The sequence below is a fragment of the Poecilia formosa genome, unplaced genomic scaffold (genome assembly GCF_000485575.1).
Source record: "Poecilia formosa unplaced genomic scaffold, Poecilia_formosa-5.1.2 Scaffold88, whole genome shotgun sequence".
NCBI lineage: Eukaryota > Metazoa > Chordata > Actinopteri > Cyprinodontiformes > Poeciliidae > Poecilia > Poecilia formosa.
Window position 1 is genome coordinate 627777 of NW_006800027.1, and position 23142 is coordinate 650918.

Consider the following 23142-nt stretch of genomic DNA (forward strand, 5'->3'; position numbering starts at 1 on the left):
ATATATATATATATATATATATATATATAACAGGAATATATATATACAGGAACAAACGGATGAGAGCTAAAGCATAAAAAACAGATCCAGGAGACAAGAAGAAATAATACTTGGTACAGGATACAGACCACATTGTCTCACTACTGTCTCCTTCTGAAGACACTTTGGACAAGTCAATGTCTAATGGGTCTAGTTTGCAATATGATGCTAAACAAAGTGCTGACCCTTCTATGTTATTTGGATTACTTAAAAAAAACTAAAGTAGCAGGTTCCAAGTTGACCTTCAAATATTCTGTATTTCATGCAGAAAAATCCAATCTATATTTGACAAGCCTCAGAGTATTAGAGGTTTTGAAATGGAGATGATCTTTGCTGGTCCAGATGCTCAAATAAATAACTGACCAAAAAAAAAAAAAAATTTCAGGGTGGAAAACTTTAATTTTGATAGTTGGAAAATGTGTAGGACATCCGAGTTCTTTCTTTTGACTGTTGTATATGAAAGAAACTCAAGATGTACTCAGCAATCAAAGTTCTTGTACTTGTTCCTCTAAAAGCTTTTGTTTTTAACCCATTAGTATGGCTTTGACTGGATCAGTATTACTGTAGGAATGAGTCTTTTACATCACTTTAGTGAACTTCACTTTGGGAAATTTGCTTTGATTCTGCCAAAGAGTTTTCCAGCTTTAACGTCCTGTTTAGGTCGTCCCATAGAATGCTCATCATATTTAAGTCCGGGCTTTGACTAGATCATTCCAAAACTGTCATTTTGCTTTCACAAGAAATTCAGAGTTTTGTTGTTGGGCATGAAGTAGCAAAACAACCTCAGATCATCACATTACCACCATCGTGTTTGAATGTCGGAATGATATTATTTTTCTGGAACTCGATGCTCACCTGCCAAAAAGGTTTCAGTTTCATCTCCTCAGTCCACTGAATATTTTCTCAGCTGTTTGGTGATCACCAAGATGCTTTTTGATAAATGTGAGACTGTCAAGTGGTTTTCAATTTGTAACTCTCCCATGGATGCCATTTTGGTTCAGTCTCATTTTTAAATGGGTATTTTGTGAACTGCTGGATAAGTCGTCGGTGTGTGTTGGAGTAACTTTGACCTCCTGGAAAGGCTCGCCATTGTTTCATGACGTCTTCAGTTGTGAATACTGTCTGTTTGTTTCAAGGTTGCTGTTTTTTTAGCCTTAGAAAAGGCTTTGTAATCCTTTATGATGTGGTGAACTTTATTTCACACGTGTTTTTGAGTTTCATTTGCTTGAGGAAAGATTTTTTGCTGTTTGAGAGTTTCTACCCTACTTCATGTTGTCAGACATCTTCTGTTGAATGAATGCATTGATTCTGTGGTTCAGGCATTGATCAGGACTACATGTGTCTAGTGGAAATTTTACTTTGCATTCCAAAAATGTGGGTAATTCCTAATTTGGCAAGAGGGGATTATTACTTTTTTCACTTAGGACTAGGTTGATTTGGAAAATGTTTTTATCTTAATCAGTTAAATAATCATTTCTGAATTGCATTTTGTATTTACTCCAGTTATAGTTGTTCCATATGACAATTTGTTTGGTGGTCTAAGCATTTAAATGAGTGGAAGAAAGCAAAAACAGTACTGTATCTATTTTGAAAACTTTCCAGAGATGTTACTAGACAAAAATATCTCGAGCTGGTGTCTGTTCAACTAGTGTCACAAAAAAAAATATTACTTTAAGAAACTTTCACTTTATAGAGGAGTTGAATAAATGCCAAATCAGCTTGCCACAGTTTTCTGAAAACTTTTCCTTTGCTGAGCAGACGTTTCATCTGCCGTGTCTGCATGTTGCCACTAGTGGGAGCTGTGGAGTAATAACCGCTCTTGCTGTTATGGTTATTCAGCATGCTGCTCAATAACCTGGATAATGAATGAGATGCAAAGTGATCATGTCATTTATTATTATCACAACGTTTTTCAACTTGATTGCAGAGAACATTTAAAAACATGAGTAGATCTTTTATTCTCGCTACAAGGACACTTCTGTGATTCTGTCTTGTCAAAAGAATGTCGCAAGCAGATTATTATTATTATTATTATTTTTTTCTATTGTATTTTATCTTGCACTGCTAATTTTTCCATTACATACGCGAAATGATTAAAGAAGACATAACTTGGCTGTTAGGGAACACTGACCTCGGTATTAACACTCACCTCCACGACAGTTCGTGGGGTTTATCTGAATTTCACGAAATCTGTGAGTGTTTCTGAAGAAACAAACTCAGTGTCTTTAAAGTATATGTGGCAATAGAGGGATTGTAACGACAATGCTGCTGGGGCGGCAGATCAGTTACTTCTGACGCTCCAAGCCCTCAGGGAGTTGGCTCAAGATTGCTTGTCTTTGATAAGGTCCTCTGCTGGAGCTGCAACTTCGCGATCTGGGAAGATATTATAAAAAGAGTTTACGCCTCGCCAAATAACCCGAACCATCTTTAAAGTGTCCCTCGCATCGCATGAATGAGATATACCTAAGAGTGTTGGATGTTTGCTTTTGCTTTTTTTATTCCGGAGGAAGAAAGCTGCGATTGTTTTTTATGCAGCTGCCAGGACCAGGCAGTCGGTTCCTCACTTTGAAGTGCGCTGCTCCAGCCTCTCGGTTCAGTTGGTGTTGGAGTCGCCTACAGGAGAGACCTACGGTGCGGCATGGCAGCCTGAAAGCACCAGGGAGGAGGAAAAGAAGAAGGAGGGAATAGAGAAAAACATATGTATTTTTTTCCCCTTTTTTCTGCACTTGTATGCTCCTAACCGTGTTTGGACGCCAGCAATGTGGATTATAAGCGCTTTTTGTGGAGTTTAATTTGAGGGGGAAACGAACTCGTGGATCGATGGTAAGTTGGAGGACTGCGTGCCTCCTCAAACTCGCCCCCATTGGAGTTCCCTTTGATGTGCCTTTGAAGTAACGTTCAGGGGGAAATTGGCCACTTTCCCCCAGTTTACACACTCAAAAGACGCACAGGTTCGCGTCTGTGCCGCTCGCTTTCCTCTTATTTTCGAAAAGGCTTGGTTTAAGACTTAAGTATTCGTGAGAAATTTTCTTAAGAAGTAGCCGACCCGAGTCTTGTTGAGCAATTCCTCCCCCACAAGATCAGAGACTTTGATGTTCTTGGGACTTTTGCTATGATTTTCGCCATTAGAGAAACTGAAAGGGTGTTTTTTTTTTGTTTGTTTGTTTTTTATGTTCAGATTAAAGTAACTCAAATGATTTACCACAGAGTGGTCAGGAATCTCAGGTGTAAGTTATATTTGAGTGTTTTCGCCCTAAAGCCAGGGGGGAGTTGAACTCCCAGTTCACTATTTTGGTCACGTTTTCTCATCTCTTTGGGTTGATCGATGTCCTACAGGTACTGGAGAGAGGGAGGCTTCATTTTAGTCGCCCCAGATGAGATGGGGAGAGTCCTGGGAATGAGAAACTAGAAAGTGACAGGGAGGGCAAGAAGACACGTCTGTGCATAGCGCTTGTCCATTTGAAGGTCTCGTTGAATCCAGTGCATTCTTTAAATCACTCGATTCCTTGTTTCTTCTTTTTCTGTGGAAATCCCATTGCTTTTGGGTTAGATGAGAGAAACTCCGCTTTATGTAATGCTGCTGCTGCAGCGGGGTTTTTTTCCCCCCTTCTTTTTTTTTCTCCTGTAAAATCCAGCAAAGGCTCTGACTGCGTTCCTCTGTCTCTTTGAAGTCGGGGCGGATCTGGTTGTGATTAGATCAATACTTTGTGTTTCAGAGAGAAGACGGGCAGCCTGAGAGAAGCCCCCCCGCTGACACAAGAGAGTGAGGAGATTACAGTAGGAGCTCAGAGGAGGCGATCAGCGCTCTCTCTTGCTCTATCTCCTGCTGCTTTCAGAGACATGAGCCGGCCGCTTATGGACCATATCGCCAGTAGTAGTTTCCGCGAAGATGCCCCTCGACCCCCGGTGCCAGGGGAGGAGGGCGATGCGCCCCGCTACCCCAGCAAAGCCGCAGTGATGAAACCCCTCGAAGCCCCCAAATCCGCTCTGCTCGCCGGCTCTCCGGGCTCCTCGGCGCGGAGGAACGAGGATGGTCTCGGAGAGCCGGAGGGCAGCGCCTCGCCGGACTCGCCGCTCTCCCGCTGGACGAAGTCCCTGCACTCCCTGCTCGGAGACCAGGACGGCGCCGTTCTGTTCCGGACGTTCCTGGAGCGGGAGAAGAGCGCGGACGCCTTGGACTTCTGGTTCGCCTGCAACGGCTTCCGGCAGATGGACTTGAAGGACACCAAAACGCAGCGGGTCGCCAAGGCGATCTACAAGCGCTACATCGAGAACAACAGCGTGGTGGCCAAGCAGCTGAAGCCGCCCACCAAAACCTTCATTCGGGATAACATCAAGAGGCAGCACATCGACTCTGCCATGTTCGACCAGGCGCAGACGGAGATCCAGACCGACATGGAGGAGAACGCCTACCAGATGTTCCTGACCTCTGACATTTACCTAGAGTATGTTCGGACCGGCGGGGAGAACCCGAGCCACGTCAGCCCGGGCTCTTTGGGCAGCCTGAAAGTTGTATGTGGATACCTGCCCACGCTCAACGAGGAAGAGGAGTGGAGCTGTGACTTCAGAGCCAAAGCCCTGCTGGCACTGAAGGGGCAGAGGCTCCCCATTACACAGAGAGCAGTGGAGATGATGGAGAAGGGGTACAGGTATGTCTGCTGCACCCTTTTTCCCCCCCCATTTTGCACCCTGTTTTCACACTGTAGAGCAAAGGTTTACTCTAAGAGAGGTACAACACAGCTTTTCCCCTCCTCCTAAGTTTGCAGAAAACTCTCTGGCCCTTCTTCCCCCTCTCCCAAAGTCTCCAGCAGCAGCAGCAGCCCTCTGCTGGCGCTCGCCTGGATTTCCGGAGCTTTGAAATGGTTCCGCAGAGTGACGGATCGTCTTCCAGAGGAAAAGTTCACAGAGCAGGGGCTGGCTCTGGCCCCAGCCAGCAAATAATAGATGATGACATTGCTGTGCTATGTCTCCTCTTGTACCACCTCTGTCAAAAGCCTTCAGGCGGAGATAAAAATCTAGGCGGCTCTTCAGATGTCACTTTGATGTGAGGGTAGTTTCATTTATGTGTTTTCTTTGCTCCATCCTGCTCTGTTTGTTTTAAGTTAGGGGCGGGGAGGAAAAAGAAAACTACAGGGTGTTTGCAAGTATTTCCAATATCCTGGTTCAAATGCTGGAACTCGTATTAGTCTGTTACTGAATTAAGTTATTGTTTCACCAATACCAGTAACACGAAAACTTAATGAGTCAATCTAATTGCTATTATTTCAAACAGAAAATGAAAACTATTCCACCAAACAATTGTCTGGAGATGAGAATCAAACAGGTTCTCATTACTTTGCTCTGATTGGGAATCAGATTGGTGAAATCTCAAAATATTGTTCTTCTTATCCATTGATGCATCGAAACTCAGACGTTCCACCAATATCAGTCTATAGCTTCAATGACCATCTTTGATTCACTTTAGCTGAGTCAAAGTTTCTTTTCATGTGCTGCAGACCGTATAAAATTGTAATCAGCAGGTCAGACTTGAAAATATTTCTAATATTTGTTGTAGTTATGATTGTTTTTTCTAGTTCTTATTTTGATTAAGGCTGTGCCGCTTCAGGAAAGTATTCAGGTTTCATACCATTGTTATTAAGTGTAATAACAACATAATTAACTGTCATTTTCCAGACAGTATCCTTTCTGCTTACCACCACATATTGTCTCTACCACTCCCTATGAGCTTTAGCCTCCCAGCTACTAAAACAATGTGTGTATTAAAGGAAGCTAGCATTTTTTTTTTTACATCTGGCCAAATCTGTTGCAGACAAGCAGAGCGGGAATGTGGCTAGCCTGCAGTCTGCTGCCTAACAGATAAATCACTCATCTCATTCAAACTGTAGTTTTACAACAGCATTCCTTTAATAACAAGGATAGACGGTACTCCTTTAAGTTTCAACATCATGACTATCATTTGATTTGTGACCGGAAAGATTTCCAAACTGCTGAATTTGTCTTGAGAGCAAAATGAAGCTGCAATGGCTGACAGGGTGTGCAGCGACAGGTGGGATTGCTACATAATTATAATCGATTTAAATTTAAGACAATATTGGCAAAGTATTCTGTTGTTTATAGGCTAATACAAGTCTCACATTGAGTGGTTAAATAGACAAGCTAGCTGCTAAAGGTCAAATTTGACTCGCTAAACAAACAAACAAAAAGTGTAGCTGCTATGTTTCAGCCAGCTAACCAGCAGTGCTCAGCTTCAGTTTAAGCTCCCCACAGCTGGTCTTTCAGTACCTGGGCTGCGCCTTAACCAGCGAACGGAGCCAGAACCTGCGACGCCCTTTTCCCTCCTCGTCTCTTCCAACTCAAGTTCTCTTAAAAGCGAAAACAAACCCTTAATGGCAGCAGCTACAGTACAGAATCAAGACCTCCTCCTCCCCTCCGTCACTCTTTGCTCCCCCTCTTCTTGTTTGTGTCAGTTCTCCTCAGATTCCCTCCTTTGCTGCCGTTCACCCCCTCCTCCTCCACTCCCTCGGCCTTCTTTACTTTTATCTTTTCTTCCTTTTGAAAACCGAGGGACGGGGACTACAAGGCGTGCTTTTGGAGCGGAAAGGAAGGATGGAGGGAGGGGGGAGGGAGAAGGAGTGAGGGAGGACGGTTGCAGCTCATGAAAGGGAGGGAGGAGAAAGGATAAATGAGGGGGTGAAAGAGAGGCAGGGAGGGAAGAATGCCGGGCCAGCTGTGCTAAATACCTGACTCTTTGCGAGCCCCTCTGAAGGTCAGTCTGGAGCTGGAGGGAGGTGGGCGGGGGGGCTGCGGCTTTAGTCATGCTGGGTCTCTCTCCCTCCGCACCGAGACCCTCCCCTTCTTCCCTTTTCTCCCCTTTCTTTCCTTCTGTGACACACTCCCATGCTTCCAGCCGAAACTTTTTGTGCTACCCACCCTCCGCCCCGCTTTCCTCCTCCTGTACCATGGCAAGAATGCAAACACAGCGGGGCATGCATGCTGGGGGAAAGAGGGGTGGATGAGCGGAGTGGAAAGAGAAACTGTGGGACATTTAAGAAGTTTTCCCACAAAGTTTGCCAGGCCCCACACCGGCCTGTCACATCTGTTCGTCATGTTTGCCTCTCTTATATCCACACGTTTATTTTAGCTCTCCTACAAAAAAAAAAAGCCCAAACCTGTCTTGATTTAAGAACCTCAGCCAGCCTGTTGGAGTGGTATTAATATTCATCTGTTGTTGCCCAGATCCTACAAGAGAGGCGAGCAGATCAACCCCTGCCATGCAGGCGCCTTCGCCCCTGTCAGCAGCACCAACGACAGCGAGGTTTCCAGCGACGCCTTGACTGACGACGCCATGTCTGTGACTGACAGCAGTGTGTAAGTGGATGTTAATCAGACATGCGTACACACACACACACGTGTGTGTGTGTCCAGAACACATCAAATGACTCGCATGTCAACAGGGTGTCCACGCATCCATAAAAACCTTTTAAATTCTTGTGTCCAAAATTAAGGCCTTATAATGCAATATATTCATGAAAAAAACATAGGTTGGCGCTAAGTAAGCTAACCACAGGTCTTAAATTTTCTCAGGGCTATTTGATCTATTTAGTTTTTTTACTTTCTCGCAGAACTTTTCTGTAAAGCAAACTTTTGAGTCTTCATTCTGCTTTGTGACTTGAGGCGGTTTAGGCTACCGCTAACTAGCTGCTAATATAGCCCTGCTAGCTAGCTAGCTAATTGGACAGACATGGTTGGTCTTTGCCACAGGCTCACATCTTTTGCCAACCCATAATGTTCATTTTGTGCAAAAAAGCTTGGGACTACTACAAGGGGGTAATTTCATTCACAATGGTCTTACAAAGGTTTTAAGAGGACTTCAATTTGAGTTTGAACTCTGCAGAAACCCTGGTCAAGCAACCTGCTGAGAACAAAACTGGAAGATTTAGTTGTAGGGAAACACCTGATAAAACACAGGAGTTAATTTGGGTAGATAATGATCCTCATCGAGTTGTTCTGGATCCCAAATTCACCAGTAGTGCAAAGAACATCTCTGACAAACAGCCGTAGGTCGGTTACTAGAGTCCACTTACAGCAAAGTCCTAAAAAAAATACTAAAACTAAAGTTTTCAGCACGTGTTGATTAGTAAAGCATTTCAGAAATATCTTCATTCTGTTGCTTAATATAAATATATATTCTGAGTAATTTTACTGTATTTCCTGCTAAAATCTTGTGTGTGTTTTTTGTTTTCTTATGTTTAGATGTTTTCCAGAAATATCCTCATATGTTTATCGGAGCTTAAAAGTCATTGACGCTTCTCAGCTGTTTCAGTGTAGAAATGACTCGGGTCACAGGTCTGTTAGCTTTTCGATCACCAGTGTTTGTAAAGGTTCAGAACAGATTTGAAAAGATAGACTCATCTTCAAGAGCTGCTGTATTAAAAGACAACATCTCATATTAGCAATTAGTGCTGTTAGCATGATGTAGCAGGTTGTCCCAGAGACGTTGAGATCGCAAACATTTCCAAATCCAGCTTGTTCCAGACCTAATTTGATAGACTCTGATGGCCTTCCTGTTCTTATCATGTTTTATTCTCTCCCTCTGTAGGAAATGTAGCTTCCTTTTAAATAGCTACAGTCATCTCTGTGCTTTTCTCTGTCTTCATTTTGAAACACCTCACAGATACTGAAAATAGCTAACGATAAGTCTTCTTCTTCCCTCACTTACGATCTCCCCGTTGAGTGTTTTCAAGCTGAAACAGATTCTGTTCACCAGACAATTTCTAATGTATGTTCAAAGATCTGAATCGATGTGGACTTCAAGTTTTATCACAATATTTTGTGATACTATTGTGATAAAAACTGATGATAAGAACTTGTTACTGGGACATTTGTTACTACTTTTTTTAAGCAACTGAAGGCACACCTATCGTAGCGCCACGAACACTGCTCTTGAGTGTTTGTGGAGCTTCTAATAGGTTTCTGTAGGATACGGGTAACATAAAAAAGTGTGATTTATATCACTAAGGTGCTCACATTAACAGGATTTAATCATATTTTCATATTTGCAATATATATATTTATATATTTGATGGTTTTTAAACACCTTCCTTAAATGGAATCCATGATGACAACAATAAATCAAAATCCTTATCATGATGAGGAATTTATCACGATAAATGACAAACGATGCGATAAATGCCCAGCTCTATTTCCAGCCTGGTTAATCATCAGCCTTCTTCGGGTTCTCTGATCCAAAAAGTGACTAGTCGGTAGTCATTCATGAACGCGGCTGTCCACATGTCGTATCAACTCATCCAGCTACGTGCCGTTTACCTCGTTTACGCAGCGCGATCACGTGACTTTCACCTGACGAGGCGCCCGTCTTTCTTTGGGACAGAAAGTCGAAGAATCTTTGTCCAGAGTTCACCCTCAGTTCATATCTGCCAGGATGATGCTGGTGAAACGTCCAGATCAACCATGACCAAGCTAAAGATACTGATGAGCTGAAAGCGCTGATATTCAGTTCAAACCCCTGAGCTTGGCTGTAGCAGAAAGGCGGCAGCTGTAAAGCCTTTTTTTTTTTTTTTTTACAGCAGTCAGAGGGACATACGGTCCTGCTCTGCTGTACTTTGCCCAGCACAGTTTGAAAGGCCGAGCCGCAGGGACACCAACTTCCCCGCCTCATTTCCTGCCCACTCTGGCCTTGATCACAATATCTGCCTCTCAGTAGGTCACAGCTATAAAGACCCATAAACATTTGAATCGCATTTACAGATAAAGGCAGCGGGGAAAAATAGAAAATGAGGAAAAATGGCAACGGGGGAGGAGGCGCTCGGTTGGGAAGAGAAAGTGCGCGGTGATAGAGCGAGAAGGGGGAGGGGGGGATTCTTTTTTTTTTTTTTTTGCTTATATCTTATTTATGGATTTGCTTGGACGCTGGGGAATGCAGCTGCGCAGACTTCAAACATTACCTTATCTTACAAACCAGCCTTTTGATGTGCCGAGATCAGAGGCTGGCTGCGGCAAAGCTTGCCAAATGAAGATTGGGAGTGTGTTTGGAGACGGGTTGGGGTGGAGGGGAGGGTTTCTGCTCATGCGCATGACTGTGGTGTTTTAAAGCAAGAGTAGAAAAGTGCTACTCGGATTGGTTGGGGAGCCGCTGTTCAACACGGGCGTAAAGGTACTGAGCTAAAGTCAGCTCTGTACCAGGCAGAGATTCGGATTCAACCTGTATCTGCTAGCTCTGTAGGAAGGTGTAAGGAGTCGGGAAAAGCAGCTGTAACCTTGACTTTGCTTCAGTTGCTGGGGAAGAAACATTTACAAAGTGTCAGAGCCCAATGCCACTCTACAGACTAGATAAACATGGAAAAACGAAATGGAAACATATTTAATTGAACGTAACTTCAGACTTCATTCCCTGTCTCATCGTCCAAGAACGTGGATCCATCCGTCCACTTCTTTCTTTTTGTTGTTTCTTTCTTTTGATTGCTCTTTCTTTCTGTTTCACTCCTTCTTGTCTCTGGCTCTTCTAGTGTAAAGAAATAACTGCAGTAAAAGCATAGTGAACACATTTATTCACGTTTAACGTTTATAGCTTAAAAAAGGACGGAGGGGTTCCTGTTCATTTGAGTCTGGAAAAGGATGGAGTTTGGTCTTGAAAAATGCTTGGGGGACGACGAGTGTCATTTCTGGGGCAAATAAAACATCCCCGGAACTATCTCAGTTTGAAGATGAAGCCCACACGCTTCCAACAAACACACACACACACATACAAACCAGAACACTGACTCGGTTAACCTCGGATTAAGCCTGAAAGAGGAATTAATAAATTAGATTTTTTTTTTTTCCCTTGAAGTTCGTTTGATCCATCCTTTTGGCTAACAAGCGGTCTTTAATGATGTATCTGATTGGGTAATTGACCTTTGTGATGTCTCCTCCCTCCTCCCCCCTCAGAGATGGCATCCCTCCATATAAACTGGGCTCCAAGAAGCAGCTACAGAGAGAGATGCAACGAAACATGAGGATGAACAGCCAAGTCTCTCTGCCTGCTTTCCCTGTAAGTACACAAGCACAGACACACACACACACACACACACTCTGAAGTCTTTTTGAGCCCGGGTCCCTCAGTGTAATTTCCATACCACCCTGCGTTCCGGGTCTCTCTCGCTTCTATGAATAGTGCTGTGCAAACTGTATTTGGCATTCTCGATTCAACAACACCAGCAAAGATCTGAAGAAGTGGCGTCAAAGACCCTGCCTCCCACTCACACACACATCCAAACACAAGCCCCCTGCCTACCTTTGGTGTCACCTACACCCCCCATTAGGGTACCTTGAAGTCTGTAGGGGGAAGGAAGGAGGTCTCTAAGCTGTTTATCGCCCCAGCGCTCGCTTTTTTTCCTTCTTCTACTTCTTCTTCTTCTTCCCCGCCGATGCTGTAAATATGGAGAATAAGGAAGAGATAAGGAAGATCTCTGCCGCCTTATCCCGGGGGCCCTGGAATCAGCCCGGTTCCCCAACAAAAACACAAGTACGCTCGCAGTGACGCGCACGAACGCGCCGCTTTGATCTGCAGATGAATGAAGCAAACGCACGGGGAAGTGACAACTTCCAACTGAGATGGCCCCCTTTTTCTTTCCCCCTTTCCTTCCCTATCCAAGCACACACAGACCCTAAACCTAAACCACACATACACACACACACACCCATCTCACATAAAAGTAAAGGATCTGAGGGAAGAGTCTGAGCACGTCATGTGAGCTCTCAGTAGGTCAGGGGGGAGATGCTAGCTTAAGGTTTTTGGGAAGAGAGAAGAATATGAGGCTGGAGGGGAGCGGGTTTAACCAAACTTGATAAAAGCAGTACCTTGCAGAAGTATTCCTGAAACTTTGTCACTTTAAAAACGCAAACTTGCAACGTGTTTTATTTGGATTTAACGTGATAGACCAACACAGAGTAGCGTTGAATTATGGAATCCCCTTCCGTCGTATCTCTTGGGGTCCTTGTCCAGCTGGAAGATGGACAGTCAGAAGTGTTTTGCAGGTTTTCTTACTTCAGTTGGCTCCAAATTTCTTCTTACGGTTTCCTTTCTGCATTAGCTGCCCATCATTGTGGAGTGTCTGTCAGCTGATTGTCCCACCTGAGCTCTAGATCACCGCTTCTCCTCCAGAGTTACATTTCACCTTTGTGCTGGTTTTCCTATCATCAGTTTAGATGTGGGTTATAAATCCTAAATAAAAATGTGTTTAGTCTGGTAATTATGTTGTAATAAAGGTCAAAGGGTGTAAATACTTTTGTAAGGTACTCTAAACTTGACCATAAACTTAAGACTTATAAAAAAAGATAGAAGCAGGAAGTTTGAGGTTTTAAAAAAAATGAGCTGCACAGATTAGACGAGGCTGCTCTTCTTGCCTTTGTTCTTGTTTTTGTTTCCCATCTGACTTCCTCTTTATTTTTTTTTAGATGGTTGCCATTCCCATAATGCATCAGCTTCCAGCACCATCAGTCAGCCCCCCATCCCCGTTTATTCCGACTACAAAGAGATAGAAAAAGTATAAAAACGCGGAGGAACAATCAAGAAAGCCTTGGTGCAGAAAAAAAAATGCAAATATTCTAAGATGTGTTCAGGCGCTCACTGTCACAACACCGTAGCTCAAAGGTGCCCAGTGTGTGACGAGGTGGGGGAATAAATTTCCTCAACCTTTCTGATCTCCCACCCCGTGTTTTAGTACCTTTATCTCTTCCTCTCAGTTCTTCCGTTTTTTTTTTTTTATTTGAACCTGAAAGCGTACATCTCTGCATCCCAACTTCTCCCATTACTCCTTTTTTTTATTTTTTCATTCCTCATCCCATCCTCCCCGGAGTTCTCTTTCACCCCCTGTTGATGCGCGGCTTTTATTCCTAGATGTAAAGCCACTGCTTCCCATCAATCTATCCCTCCATCCGTTCTTCCACCACCCCTACTGCGTGTTTGATATTTGACGAGGAAGTCTTTGAAGTGAGCTGACTTTGGAGGCCCGCTGATGATGACAGAGGGAACCAGCTGAGGCCGGGGTCTGACACCCCCTAAAACAAGCCTTGGGTGCACGTTAGCAGGCTGGTTATTAATGCTGGTTGTTTAAATCGACTGTTAGTGCAGCATATTACTGTAAGAATATTTAAAGCATAACGATTTGGATGCTCAACCCTATAGGTTGTGTTTCTCATGTGAACAGTTAGCCTCTTGTATTTCAGGATGTTGTCCATTTTTCAAGACGGCCGCCGTTTTTGAGTCTTTTAAGCCAATTAGTGCCATGAATGTTACCAAAACTGAAACAGGGGATTCTGTTAGCAAGTTTCCTTCCTCCTTCCAGTCGTCAGCTGGAAGGAGATGAGAATGTGGGATGCAGACTGATGGCTAGCGTTAGCTTTTACAAATTTTTTAATGTGTTCAGTGGCTTAGCATTAGCTTCCTCTAAGCTTTTTTGAGTTTAACAGTTTAGCATAAGCTTTAGCAATTTTTTTTTTAGTGTGCAGCGTTAATGTGTATAAAAGTTTAGCATTAGCAGAGCTACGATTCTTGTTTAGCGAATTAGTGTTTAGAGAATTTAATGTTTTGGTTAGCTGTGGCCATCACTGGCAAAAGCTGCTGGTGATTTTAGTCCAAATGTATTTTTTTACCTTTGTAACCCTGGTGGCCATTTTGAAAAATATTTCTCCAGAAAAGGGAAACACAAGATAAACAAAACTGAGATGATTTCTACAGTTCAAAATATGTAGGCTATGATTTGACACCAAAAACATTCAAATAAATTTTCCATGACAACCATGATGAAAAATGAAAACATTGTCAGCAAATACGATTACTTTGGGTCAGATTATGTGTGATCTGACACCAAAAGAATGCATTGGTGATGTATTCGGTTATCTGCTTCACGATGTGGAAGCTGTGGAGTTTGGGAATCAAACACAAGCTAATATATCCACTTTCTTCCCCCTAAAGCGTACGACCCGTCCTCCGAAGGAGATGGTCCCCCTGGAGCCGGCGCAGTTCGCAGCCCAGCTGATATCCCGCCTGGAGAACTTGAAGAGGAAGCAGGACACCTTCAACTCTCTTGAGGAGCGGCTCCAGCAGATTCAGGAGGTTTGACTTCTTCTTCCTGAACTTTTCTTCTTTTTTTTTTTTTTGCTTTTGTGTTTCTGTGAATTCATGTTTTTCTTGTTTTTGTCTCCCAGGAGGAGGAAAGAGAGGATTCAGAGATCTCTGTTAGCGCTCCGCAGCTCTCCCCGCATCCTCTGGCCCTCCTGTCGGGCTCCTCCGACGAGGACCCCCAGGCCATCCTGGATGAGCACCTGTCTCGGGTCCTCAAGACCCCCGGCTGCCAGTCGCCCACCGTCGTCCAGCGCTCGCCTCGCTCCAGCTCCCCAGAGAACCGGACGTACGCCTGCGGAGGCAAACCCAGGGCCGGGTCGTCCGCTTCTCCTGTGTCGAGTCCGGACTCAGGGGCCTTCGCTCTGAGCCTGGGCTCCAGCAGGACCCTGTTGAGCAGGCAGAGCACCAAGCACATCCACCACCACTACATCCACCACCACGCCAGTCCAAAGTCCAAGGAGCAGATTGAACGGGAGGCGGCCCTCAGGGTGCAGGGCGTCTGCTCCGCCGCCGGCCGCTGTCAGTCCTGCCAGGCTTACCCACGCAGCCGCAGTCTGGGCAGGGAGATGTGTGGCTCCGTCTCCACCGAGAGCAACATGGGGTGAGTCTGAGCATCATAAAACTACTCAACCTTCTTGTTACCTACTCAAAATCGCTGTTGCAGTCTGATTATATTAGATTTTCTCTTGCTGTGAATCCATTACAAATGTGAGCAAAACTTTGGTATTCCATTAATGTCAGAAACACTGTTTTGTAATTGCAGTGTTTCTGTTAAGATCAGTTAAGATCACATGTGAATAAGTTTGTTGAAGTGATAAATCATTAAAGAACATTCTCTTCTATGATCCTCCTGCCACTTCCTGTCGTCTTCTTTGGCTTTTCCGTCAGTAGTAACATCCAGTTATTAATCTGGATGTTGCTACCAGTGTTTTCATTGCGGTTTTGCAAAATTTCAATATAGTTGAAATTCTTCTGCTTCTATTAAGCAAATAGAGTTTTGTAATTCCAATTTGCGCAGTTTTACGGTCAATGGAAATGTTGCTAGCCTAAGATCTGACTGGAACGTTTCCGTCTCCCAGGCGCTCCAGCTCCCTATCGAGACGCGTTTGTCGCTCGGGGGCCGAGGAGGGGGTCGCAGACGGCTGCATGGACGACTGTGGGATCTCGCAGCTGCCCACAGACACAACCGACCCCACCGAGAACGTCCGCCAGTGGATACTGGAGAGCAAACGGCAGAGCCGACACAAGTCTCACAGGTGAGCAGGCGCAGCGAGTCTGAAAAAGCACGTCGTTCTTCGTTGTTCGGTCAGTAAACGTCTCCCTCTCTGTCCCGCAGTAACCAGGGCGCCAAGAAATTCGGAGGCTCGTCAACGCAGACGCACACCTGGGGCGGCGGAGGAAGCTGCGGCCACCTGCGGAGCCACCAACCGGCTCAGCCCTTCATCCAAGACCCCGCTATGCCACCCCTGCCCCCTCCCAACACCCTGTCCCAGCTGGAGGAGGCCTGCCGCAGACTGGAGGAGGTTTCCACCAAGATCCCCAAACAGAGGTACGGACCCCAGAGAAGCTGCTCTGCTCCACAAAAACGCCTTACTCACTATGTTTGGTCTGGTTTCTGCTCTACATATATTACTGCACTTGAAATATGACATACAACTCCGGCTTTGGTTTGTTGCGCCTACATACAAGTAACTTTTCAGCAAGGTTTTTTGTTTTTGTTTGTGGTTAAAAAAGGTTCTAGTTCCACTGGCACATTATTTCGCTTTTAACGAGACGTTTTCTCACCATATAAGTGAAATAACCATCCAGTGGAACTAGCACATTTTGATCATTAACAATGAATGACTGACTGAACACAAGCTCATGTATCTTACTGAAAAGTTACATATAAGTTAGTTTGGTCTTATTTCAAGTGCAGTAACATATTTGCACTAGAATCTAGATCAAATGTTGATGGTTTTCAAACTTTGATTACAAATTTAAAAAGAAAGAAAGAAAGAAAGAAAAGTGAGATTTGGTCTATCTGTTAATGAGGTGGCTTTAGAGCAATAATAGAGTAAAGGGGGTGAAAACATACTTTTCTTTTCTGTGTTGGATTCTCATTAAATAGACCAAAGTGTTTTTTTTTTGTTTGTTTTTTATATAAAATTTAAAAGGCACTTGTTTTTATTGTAAACTCAGTGAGTTTTATCTTTTTTTTTCTTTTTTCTTCAGGCATTCTTTGGTCAGCCTTCAAAGAGAGAAGACCCACCAAGTCACAGTCCACGCAGTGGGGTCAGCCCTCCCCAGTCCCGCCCCTCTCGGTCCCCCTGGCCTCACCTCCACCTGCCCGGGTCTCCTCCAATCAGAAGAGTACGATGCCTCCCTCTCCTCTCCTCCTCTCTGCTCCTCTTCCTCCTCCTCTTCCTCCTGCTTTGAGCTTTAACATCCAACTTCCAGCGTACATAAACCCTTTTAACTTTTCCTGCTTGACACCTGCACCATAAACAGAACAACACACACACACACACACACTCATTTTCAGTCTTAATGTGTGCATCAGTGTCATGTGTGTGTACTGGAGGCTGTTGCCACGGTGCCACCGGACTGGCTCTTCCTCTTCATGGAGATCTATTCGTATAGTTATTATTGGCCGTCCTTCAGTGAGCTGGTGTAGTTCAGAGAGAGCTCCTCTGAAGTCGGCCTACAAAGCCTTGGACCCAGCTGAAGGAGAATTGATAACACACACACACACACACGACTCTGTCTCCCACACTCACTGGCATCCCTCATATTTCCAGGCTTGCATAGTCAGCATCTGGATGAGTTTCGTTGTGGTGTTACTGTACCACCTGTGTCCGTGTCGTCTCTCTCACGCTCTCCGTCTCCGTCTTTGTGTCCCGGCAGATGTAAGAAGGTCTTGGGCGGCCAAGCAGCGTGCAGCGGGGAGACGGTGGTGACGTACTTCTTCTGCGGCGAGGAGATCCCGTACCGCCGCACCATGAAGAGCCACAGCCTCACCCTGGGTCACTTCAAGGAGCAGCTCCGTAAAAAGGGCAACTACAGGTGAGCTGGAGGCGCAACAAACCAAAGCCGGAGTTGGAGAGTTAAAGAGTTAGAATCCTGAATGCAAAAGTATTCACACCCCCCTGAGCTTTTTCAGGTTAGTTTCATGTTAAAGCCACGACTTTCAGTGTGTTTTACTGCCTGAATATATGGCTTATCATCACAGATTCTCATTTGAATTTAGGTCTGAACTTTGATTATGCCAGTCTAAAAGGTTACTTCCTTCTAAACTACTTAGAAGCAATTAATTCCCACAGCATGATGCTGCCACCACCATTTTAGCTTCTTGTTCTGGTGGAAGGGTTTGCTTTTTTTGAGCCTCTAACACAGTTCTCCTCAAATATCGGGGTGACGTGTCTGGAGGACCTTAGGAGTATTAAACAAGCCTCCAGTCACTAGGTGGCAGCAGTCAACGGTCTGCTGTTAGTCCCAGCAGAAAAAGTCGCCTTCACTGTTGTACAAAGCTGAGAAGAAACAGAGCAGTTTGTGAAATTCAAAAGAAAAGTGACATTGAGGATCCTCGCAGCAACCTCGAAGTGTTTTAGCATCGCTGGTTCACTCTGTTGTTAGAAAACATGACAAGAAATAACATAGGACAGTTTTGTCCCCAGTTTTCCCTCCTTCCATCTTCCTGAGCTCCTCTGTCCCGGCTGAAGAAAAACATCCCCATAGCTTAATGCTGCCGCCACCATGTCTCAGTACCGGGATGGCGGGTCTTAGCACTTCGTATGTTGCCCTGTTACATAAAAGCGCATTAAAGAGCTCTGAGGTTTGTGGTTTAAATACGTCAAAATGCGAGAAAAGGTTCAGAGGAATGACTGTTTTTCCAGGAAGCTGCACCCTGTTGGATAAAGCAGCTAACCTCTAAATATCTGAATATATATTTCTGTGATGAGTCCTGCTGTCTGTGTTTTTGTTTCTGTGTTTCTGTTTGTGTGTGTGTGTGTGTGTGTGTGTGTGACTGGCTTTTTGAGCAACAGAAAGAGGAAAGACAAGCGGGCGGGCGGGCGGCGCAGAGGTTAGTGGGAGAGTTTGAACTGCAGCGATTTGGGTCCCATCTGGTATTGATTTCCATGCTAAGGCACACTTAATACACACGGCTTTGAAGCCTCGGCCTCTTTCATTTCAACCAACAAAGACTCACACAAATGGCCAGTGTGCAAATTCTTCACTGATGCTATCAGGGCCTCTATTTCTTTTTCCTTTTTCTCCCCTCCTCCCGCTGCCCGTGTGTGTGTGTGTGTGTGTGTGTGTGTGTGTGCTGGGTTGAATGCACACGGTGTTTACACATGTTGTGATCATTTTATGGATATTTTGGAGAGGCAGATAGTTAAATGCCAGATCCGCTCGCTTCACAAGGCCCCGTCGAGTGCCCACCGCTTCACTGTGCGCTTTCAGAAAGAGAGAAAGAGATTTTATTTTATTTTTTTAAACTTTGATTGCTTTTTTTCCAGCGGGCATTAAAAGATCAAACATTTTAGTGTTTAGACCGTTAACGGTGCTGAGGATATGCACGACCGTGGCGTTGTGTTTGTAATTACAGGTATGAAACCGAGAGGAAAGAAAGTTCTTCCTGTCCAGATGTGAACGGCGTTCCTTTCTCTTTTTTTCGGGGGGGATCAACAGATGTGACAAACTTCACATCTGTCGGCTCCTTCGCTCGTCTTCTTTTTCCTCTTTGGCTCGCAGTCTCAGTTCCTGTGTCATACCATCCACCTTTTTTTTTTTTTCTTTCTTGCTTTCCCCTCTAACACCCCCTTTCTTCTTCTTCTTCTTCATTTTTTGGAAGGCGAGCTGCGCGGTGCTTTAACAACAGCCAGAGAATGTGTGGAGTTGGGTCATTTCAACATGGCAGCGGTTCAACAAAGAACAGTACTGCTTGGCCCTGCCAGACGATATTGGTGCCAGATGTCAGAGCAAACTGGAGGGGTGGGGGGTAAGGGGGTGCGGGCGGCGCGGATCTAGCCACATAAAACATGTTCCAGTGGAAATTCTGTCTCTCTTAGCGAAAAAACATCACAGCTCTTTTGAAGACTTCTTCTTGTATTTAAAGAGCAGGAGGGATCGGCGTTGACTTCTCCAAAACGGTCGGCGTTGTTTCGCTTCTTCTCCTCTTTTCCTTCATCGTTTGCTTCAAGTCTTCCTGAGCTACTTTTTAAATTTTTTTTTTATTTTTTTTTTTTTATTAGCGACCACCCTCGTGCTAATCGCACCACGTGGGCTCCCGCTCTCCTGTACGCATCGCATGTTCCTAAACCTCGCGTACATTCCAGAGACCCCCACATATGGGGCAAATTGAGCTGTTTTTCCATTACATAGTTAATGAGTGGATTCCCAGACCCCTCCAACCAACCCACCCCTGCTGTTCTCTCTTCCTCTTAAATAAGGGCTTGGGAGGTGTGTGTGTGTGTGTGTGTGTTTTTTTTGGGGGGGGGGGTTGCGTCATTATGCTGTGGTGAAGTCATGGCTGAAGAGAAGCTCCTCCTTGCTTGTGTTTTTTTTTTCTTCTTCTTCTTTCTTTTACTTGCATTCATAAAGTTGCCAGCTGAGGCATCAACATGTCGTCCTGGTTCACTTTTATTAAAACTTTTTATCGCTCTGGGAATAAACCGGGCAGGAGAAGGAGGAGGGGACAGCGGTCCTCTCATTTTGTCTGGTTGCAGCCAGAGACTTATGATTCTGTGTGATGGAGGAACAGAAACATCTGCATTAAACGCCAATCTGTTTCCTGATTGGTTGTTTCTTTCTGGCCGCAGGAAGAAGCTCCACTTTTTTTTTCATTGAGTTTCTGTCAGAGCATAGTGTCACAACATGGTGACAGATTTAACAACAAAAAGAAAACTTATATGTATATAGGTTACAGCTTGAACTCTGGTTTGTTTGGGGAGGGTCGAGGTGTGAATGCGCTGCGGACCAAAAAAAAAAAAAGCCTGAAAACCTCGGTCTCGGTTCGGTTGAAGTGAACTCTTGTACGGTTTGAACGCGCATGTAAACGACAAGCAGACCGCGGACCCCTCCAAAAGCAGGAAATGGACTGTAGCGCAAGGCATTCTAGGTAAATGTAGCCAAAACAAACTCAAAGTGTCACGCTGGAGGAAGAAATGACTCATGGTGTTTTGTCAAAGAGAAAAAGAGAAATCCTTCAATCTGATGTCACTCCATTCTTGTTTATATTTTTGGAGGAAGGAAGTTTTGCGGATGTCTTGTTCAGAGGTTTTTGTGTCGTTTCCTTCAGTGGTTTGGTTCATTTGACACAGCGCAGTGTGAAAACGAACTGCACCAGGTGAAAATGTAACAAATGTTGCAACTTTAGTCTCAGGGAAAACATCCTTAAAACTCTTTACATCGCAGTTTGTTGTCGAAACCTGACGAGGCTCAAGGATAGTTGATACTTTACGTCCGAGTCGAGGTGGATCCAGATCGAGTTATGGTTTTAAAAATTGACGTTCGATGTTAAAGAATATGAACTATAGCTGAGCTCTGTGTTGTTCTGCTCCTGCAGGTACTACTTCAAAAAAGCCAGCGACGAGTTTGAGTGCGGCGCCGTGTTCGAGGAAGTGTCGGACGACGGCTCCTTGCTGCCCACGTACGAGGGGAAGATCCTGGGGAAGGTGGAGCGGATGGACTGACTCGGAACCACCGGGGATTACTGACCCGTCACTAAGCTGACACTGAAGGGACTGGAGGTGGGGTGACGGAAGCAGCGCTGGCGAAAGGCCAGAGAAGAAGACACGGATGTTACGGGACGACTGAAAGGACCCGGCTGGGACGGAGGAGGAACCTGGACTGTGCGTTGCTGAAGTTTCTAGAGACTGGAGGAGAACGACCACTCGTCAGCGACGCGGGCCGGTGGGTTTACCGTGAGACTTGAGAGCCCACCTGGAACCCCGCCTGTGCTGACCACAAGCACTCACTAGCACATTACTAGTATGTATCTGCAGATATACATGTACATTGTATAGATATCTATTACTATTTATTGCAAATATCCCAGAGACAAATCCCTTGGATTGGAAAATTCCAAGATTCCTCCCTTCAGAGCAAAAGGAAAGCTTTCACTTCCTTTTGTCATTTTGTTAATTTTTTTTTTTTTTTTTTTCTGCCGGAGCGTCGACTCGGAGTTTGAGCACATATTTACTGCTGCAGTGCTATTTGTGGATGTGTTCCCCATCTGCTCTGAAGGGCTCCTATATGGAAAAAAAACAAAAAAAAACACAAGCAAAGATGCTATTAATGTTTAATTCCCTGCTTTGGGACTCTGCCCAGCTCGCCTTGATCAGTCACGTCTTAGTGCCTTTTGTTTCCATGGCGCAGGCATCGCACAGACAGCCTACATATGTAGAGGAAACGGGTCCTCGAGCTCCCCCCCTGAAAATGTGTTTACACCAATGTTATCCAACAAAAAAAGCTCTAGATTATGCTCCTCAGTGTGTGTGTGTGTGTGTGTGTGTGTGTGTGCGTGCGTGCGCGTGTGTGTGTGTGTTCTGCACTTTGAGCTGCAGATGAAGATGATGTTCATGCTGTTTTCATCGAGTGTACAGTAACTGTGCGTACATGGGTTGTTGCCATGTTTTTACCCAGTTTTCAGGGTCCGTTTACTCCCTTGGTTTTTACAAGGGGCCTTTCATGTTTGGAGGAAGAAAAAAAAGATATTTTTTATGCCGTTTTTATTTTTAGTATCCCCGTTTCATCCCGACGTCCTGTGTTTCCTGATGTTTTCCATGGCTTCTCCAGCTCCACGTGTAAACTGTAAATTATGCGTTTCCATAAGAGCTCCAGTTTAAAAAAGATGCCTCGGTACTTTAATTATTGTAATTATAAAGAGATGTAGCCTTTATTAAAATGCTCTATTTTTCAAATTAGCAAGCTGCCTCCTGTGTGTTTGTGTTTCCTCGCTCGCCCGCCGCGCAGAGTGCAACTCGTCTCGTCCTGTGAGAAATTTCCGATAGATTTGCATCCATTATCAGCTCTTTACACGCTCCCTGCTGGAAATTAAAACATGCAGCATTAATTTGGCCACTAGAGCCTCTGTGTGTTTTTATGGCGCGAAGGGGTGGTGGGGGTGGGGGGTGGAGGAGGGAGTTAAGTGTGTGTTAATGAGACGTTTGGTAATTATACAGTTTGTCATGAGTACATTTCACTCGGCTATTTACATGGTTAAACGTTCGGCCTCCTGTGGCTCTTTATGTACCATGAAGGAAGGGGATTTAACTCAATTTTCTTTCCCAGACCCTCGTTGTGTAAATGGGTAATAAAGTCAGTCTGCTGTTTGATGAACTCAACATTTTATGTTTCTATACAGACGTTGTTTTGGATCCGCTTTAACTTTTTCTTCTTCCCCCTAAAACAATCAGCGGCGCAGCGATTAGGGATGGTTGCAAGGTTAAATGCGCCGTCTTGGTTTAGACATTAACAGGTCGGTGTAGTGAGGGGAGGAAAACATCCAAGCAGACGTTACTTCATCAGAGATGCTCAGGATGTAAAAAGAGCCAATAGGAGAGGAGAAGACACAGGTGTTAGGATTACATGGATCACCTGTAGGTGTAGGGATGTTGGATTTACTTGGTTTATGGAAAAAAAAAAAAAGGAAAAGAAGGGATGAGCCTGTTTTATCAGCAACATGGCGTCCGCTGCAGTGTCTTAAAAGCCCCATGCTCCTTGATTTCTTTCACATTACAACAAACTTAAGATTTTACCTGATAAACAAAACAAAATTAGCGCCTAGTTGTGAAGTCGATTGCATTTAGTGCTCCAAAATAAAACCAAAAGAAGTTATTTAAATAGTAAATGGTCTGGTGGCGGTTTAGTCCAGCCGTTCTGCGAAAGTCTAAGATACAAATGAGAAAAGTGGTTTCACTGTAAAAACAACAGAAATCTTCCCAGGAGGGATTTGAAAATAAGTACACCGATTGCACTTTAGACGGCCGATGCCA

The 23142-nt window shown here is 44.6% G+C and overlaps 1 protein-coding gene across 2 annotated transcripts in view; it reads left to right on the forward strand.

The window, feature by feature from the left end:
* The window catches only part of LOC103141624 (axin-2-like), a 23917-nt gene extending 1846 nt beyond the window's left edge, over positions 1-22071 (forward strand). Inside the window, exons 1-11 of one of the 2 annotated variants that reach the window (XM_007557346.2) lie at positions 1541-2862; positions 3756-4688; positions 7276-7407; positions 10987-11089; positions 14015-14155; positions 14248-14765; positions 15244-15420; positions 15501-15713; positions 16379-16516; positions 17051-17209; positions 20712-22071. In XM_007557346.2, coding sequence (XP_007557408.1) covers positions 3880-4688; positions 7276-7407; positions 10987-11089; positions 14015-14155; positions 14248-14765; positions 15244-15420; positions 15501-15713; positions 16379-16516; positions 17051-17209; positions 20712-20838 — 2517 coding nt within the window. In that variant the 5' untranslated portion in view covers positions 1541-2862; positions 3756-3879 and the 3' untranslated portion in view covers positions 20839-22071. Of the gene's footprint in view, positions 1-1540; positions 2863-3755; positions 4689-7275; positions 7408-10986; positions 11090-14014; positions 14156-14247; positions 14766-15243; positions 15421-15500; positions 15714-16378; positions 16517-17050; positions 17210-20711 lie in introns of those variants that run through there. The other variant, XM_016674017.1, reaches the window with a different exon arrangement.
* The last annotated feature ends 1071 nt before the right edge of the window (positions 22072-23142 follow it).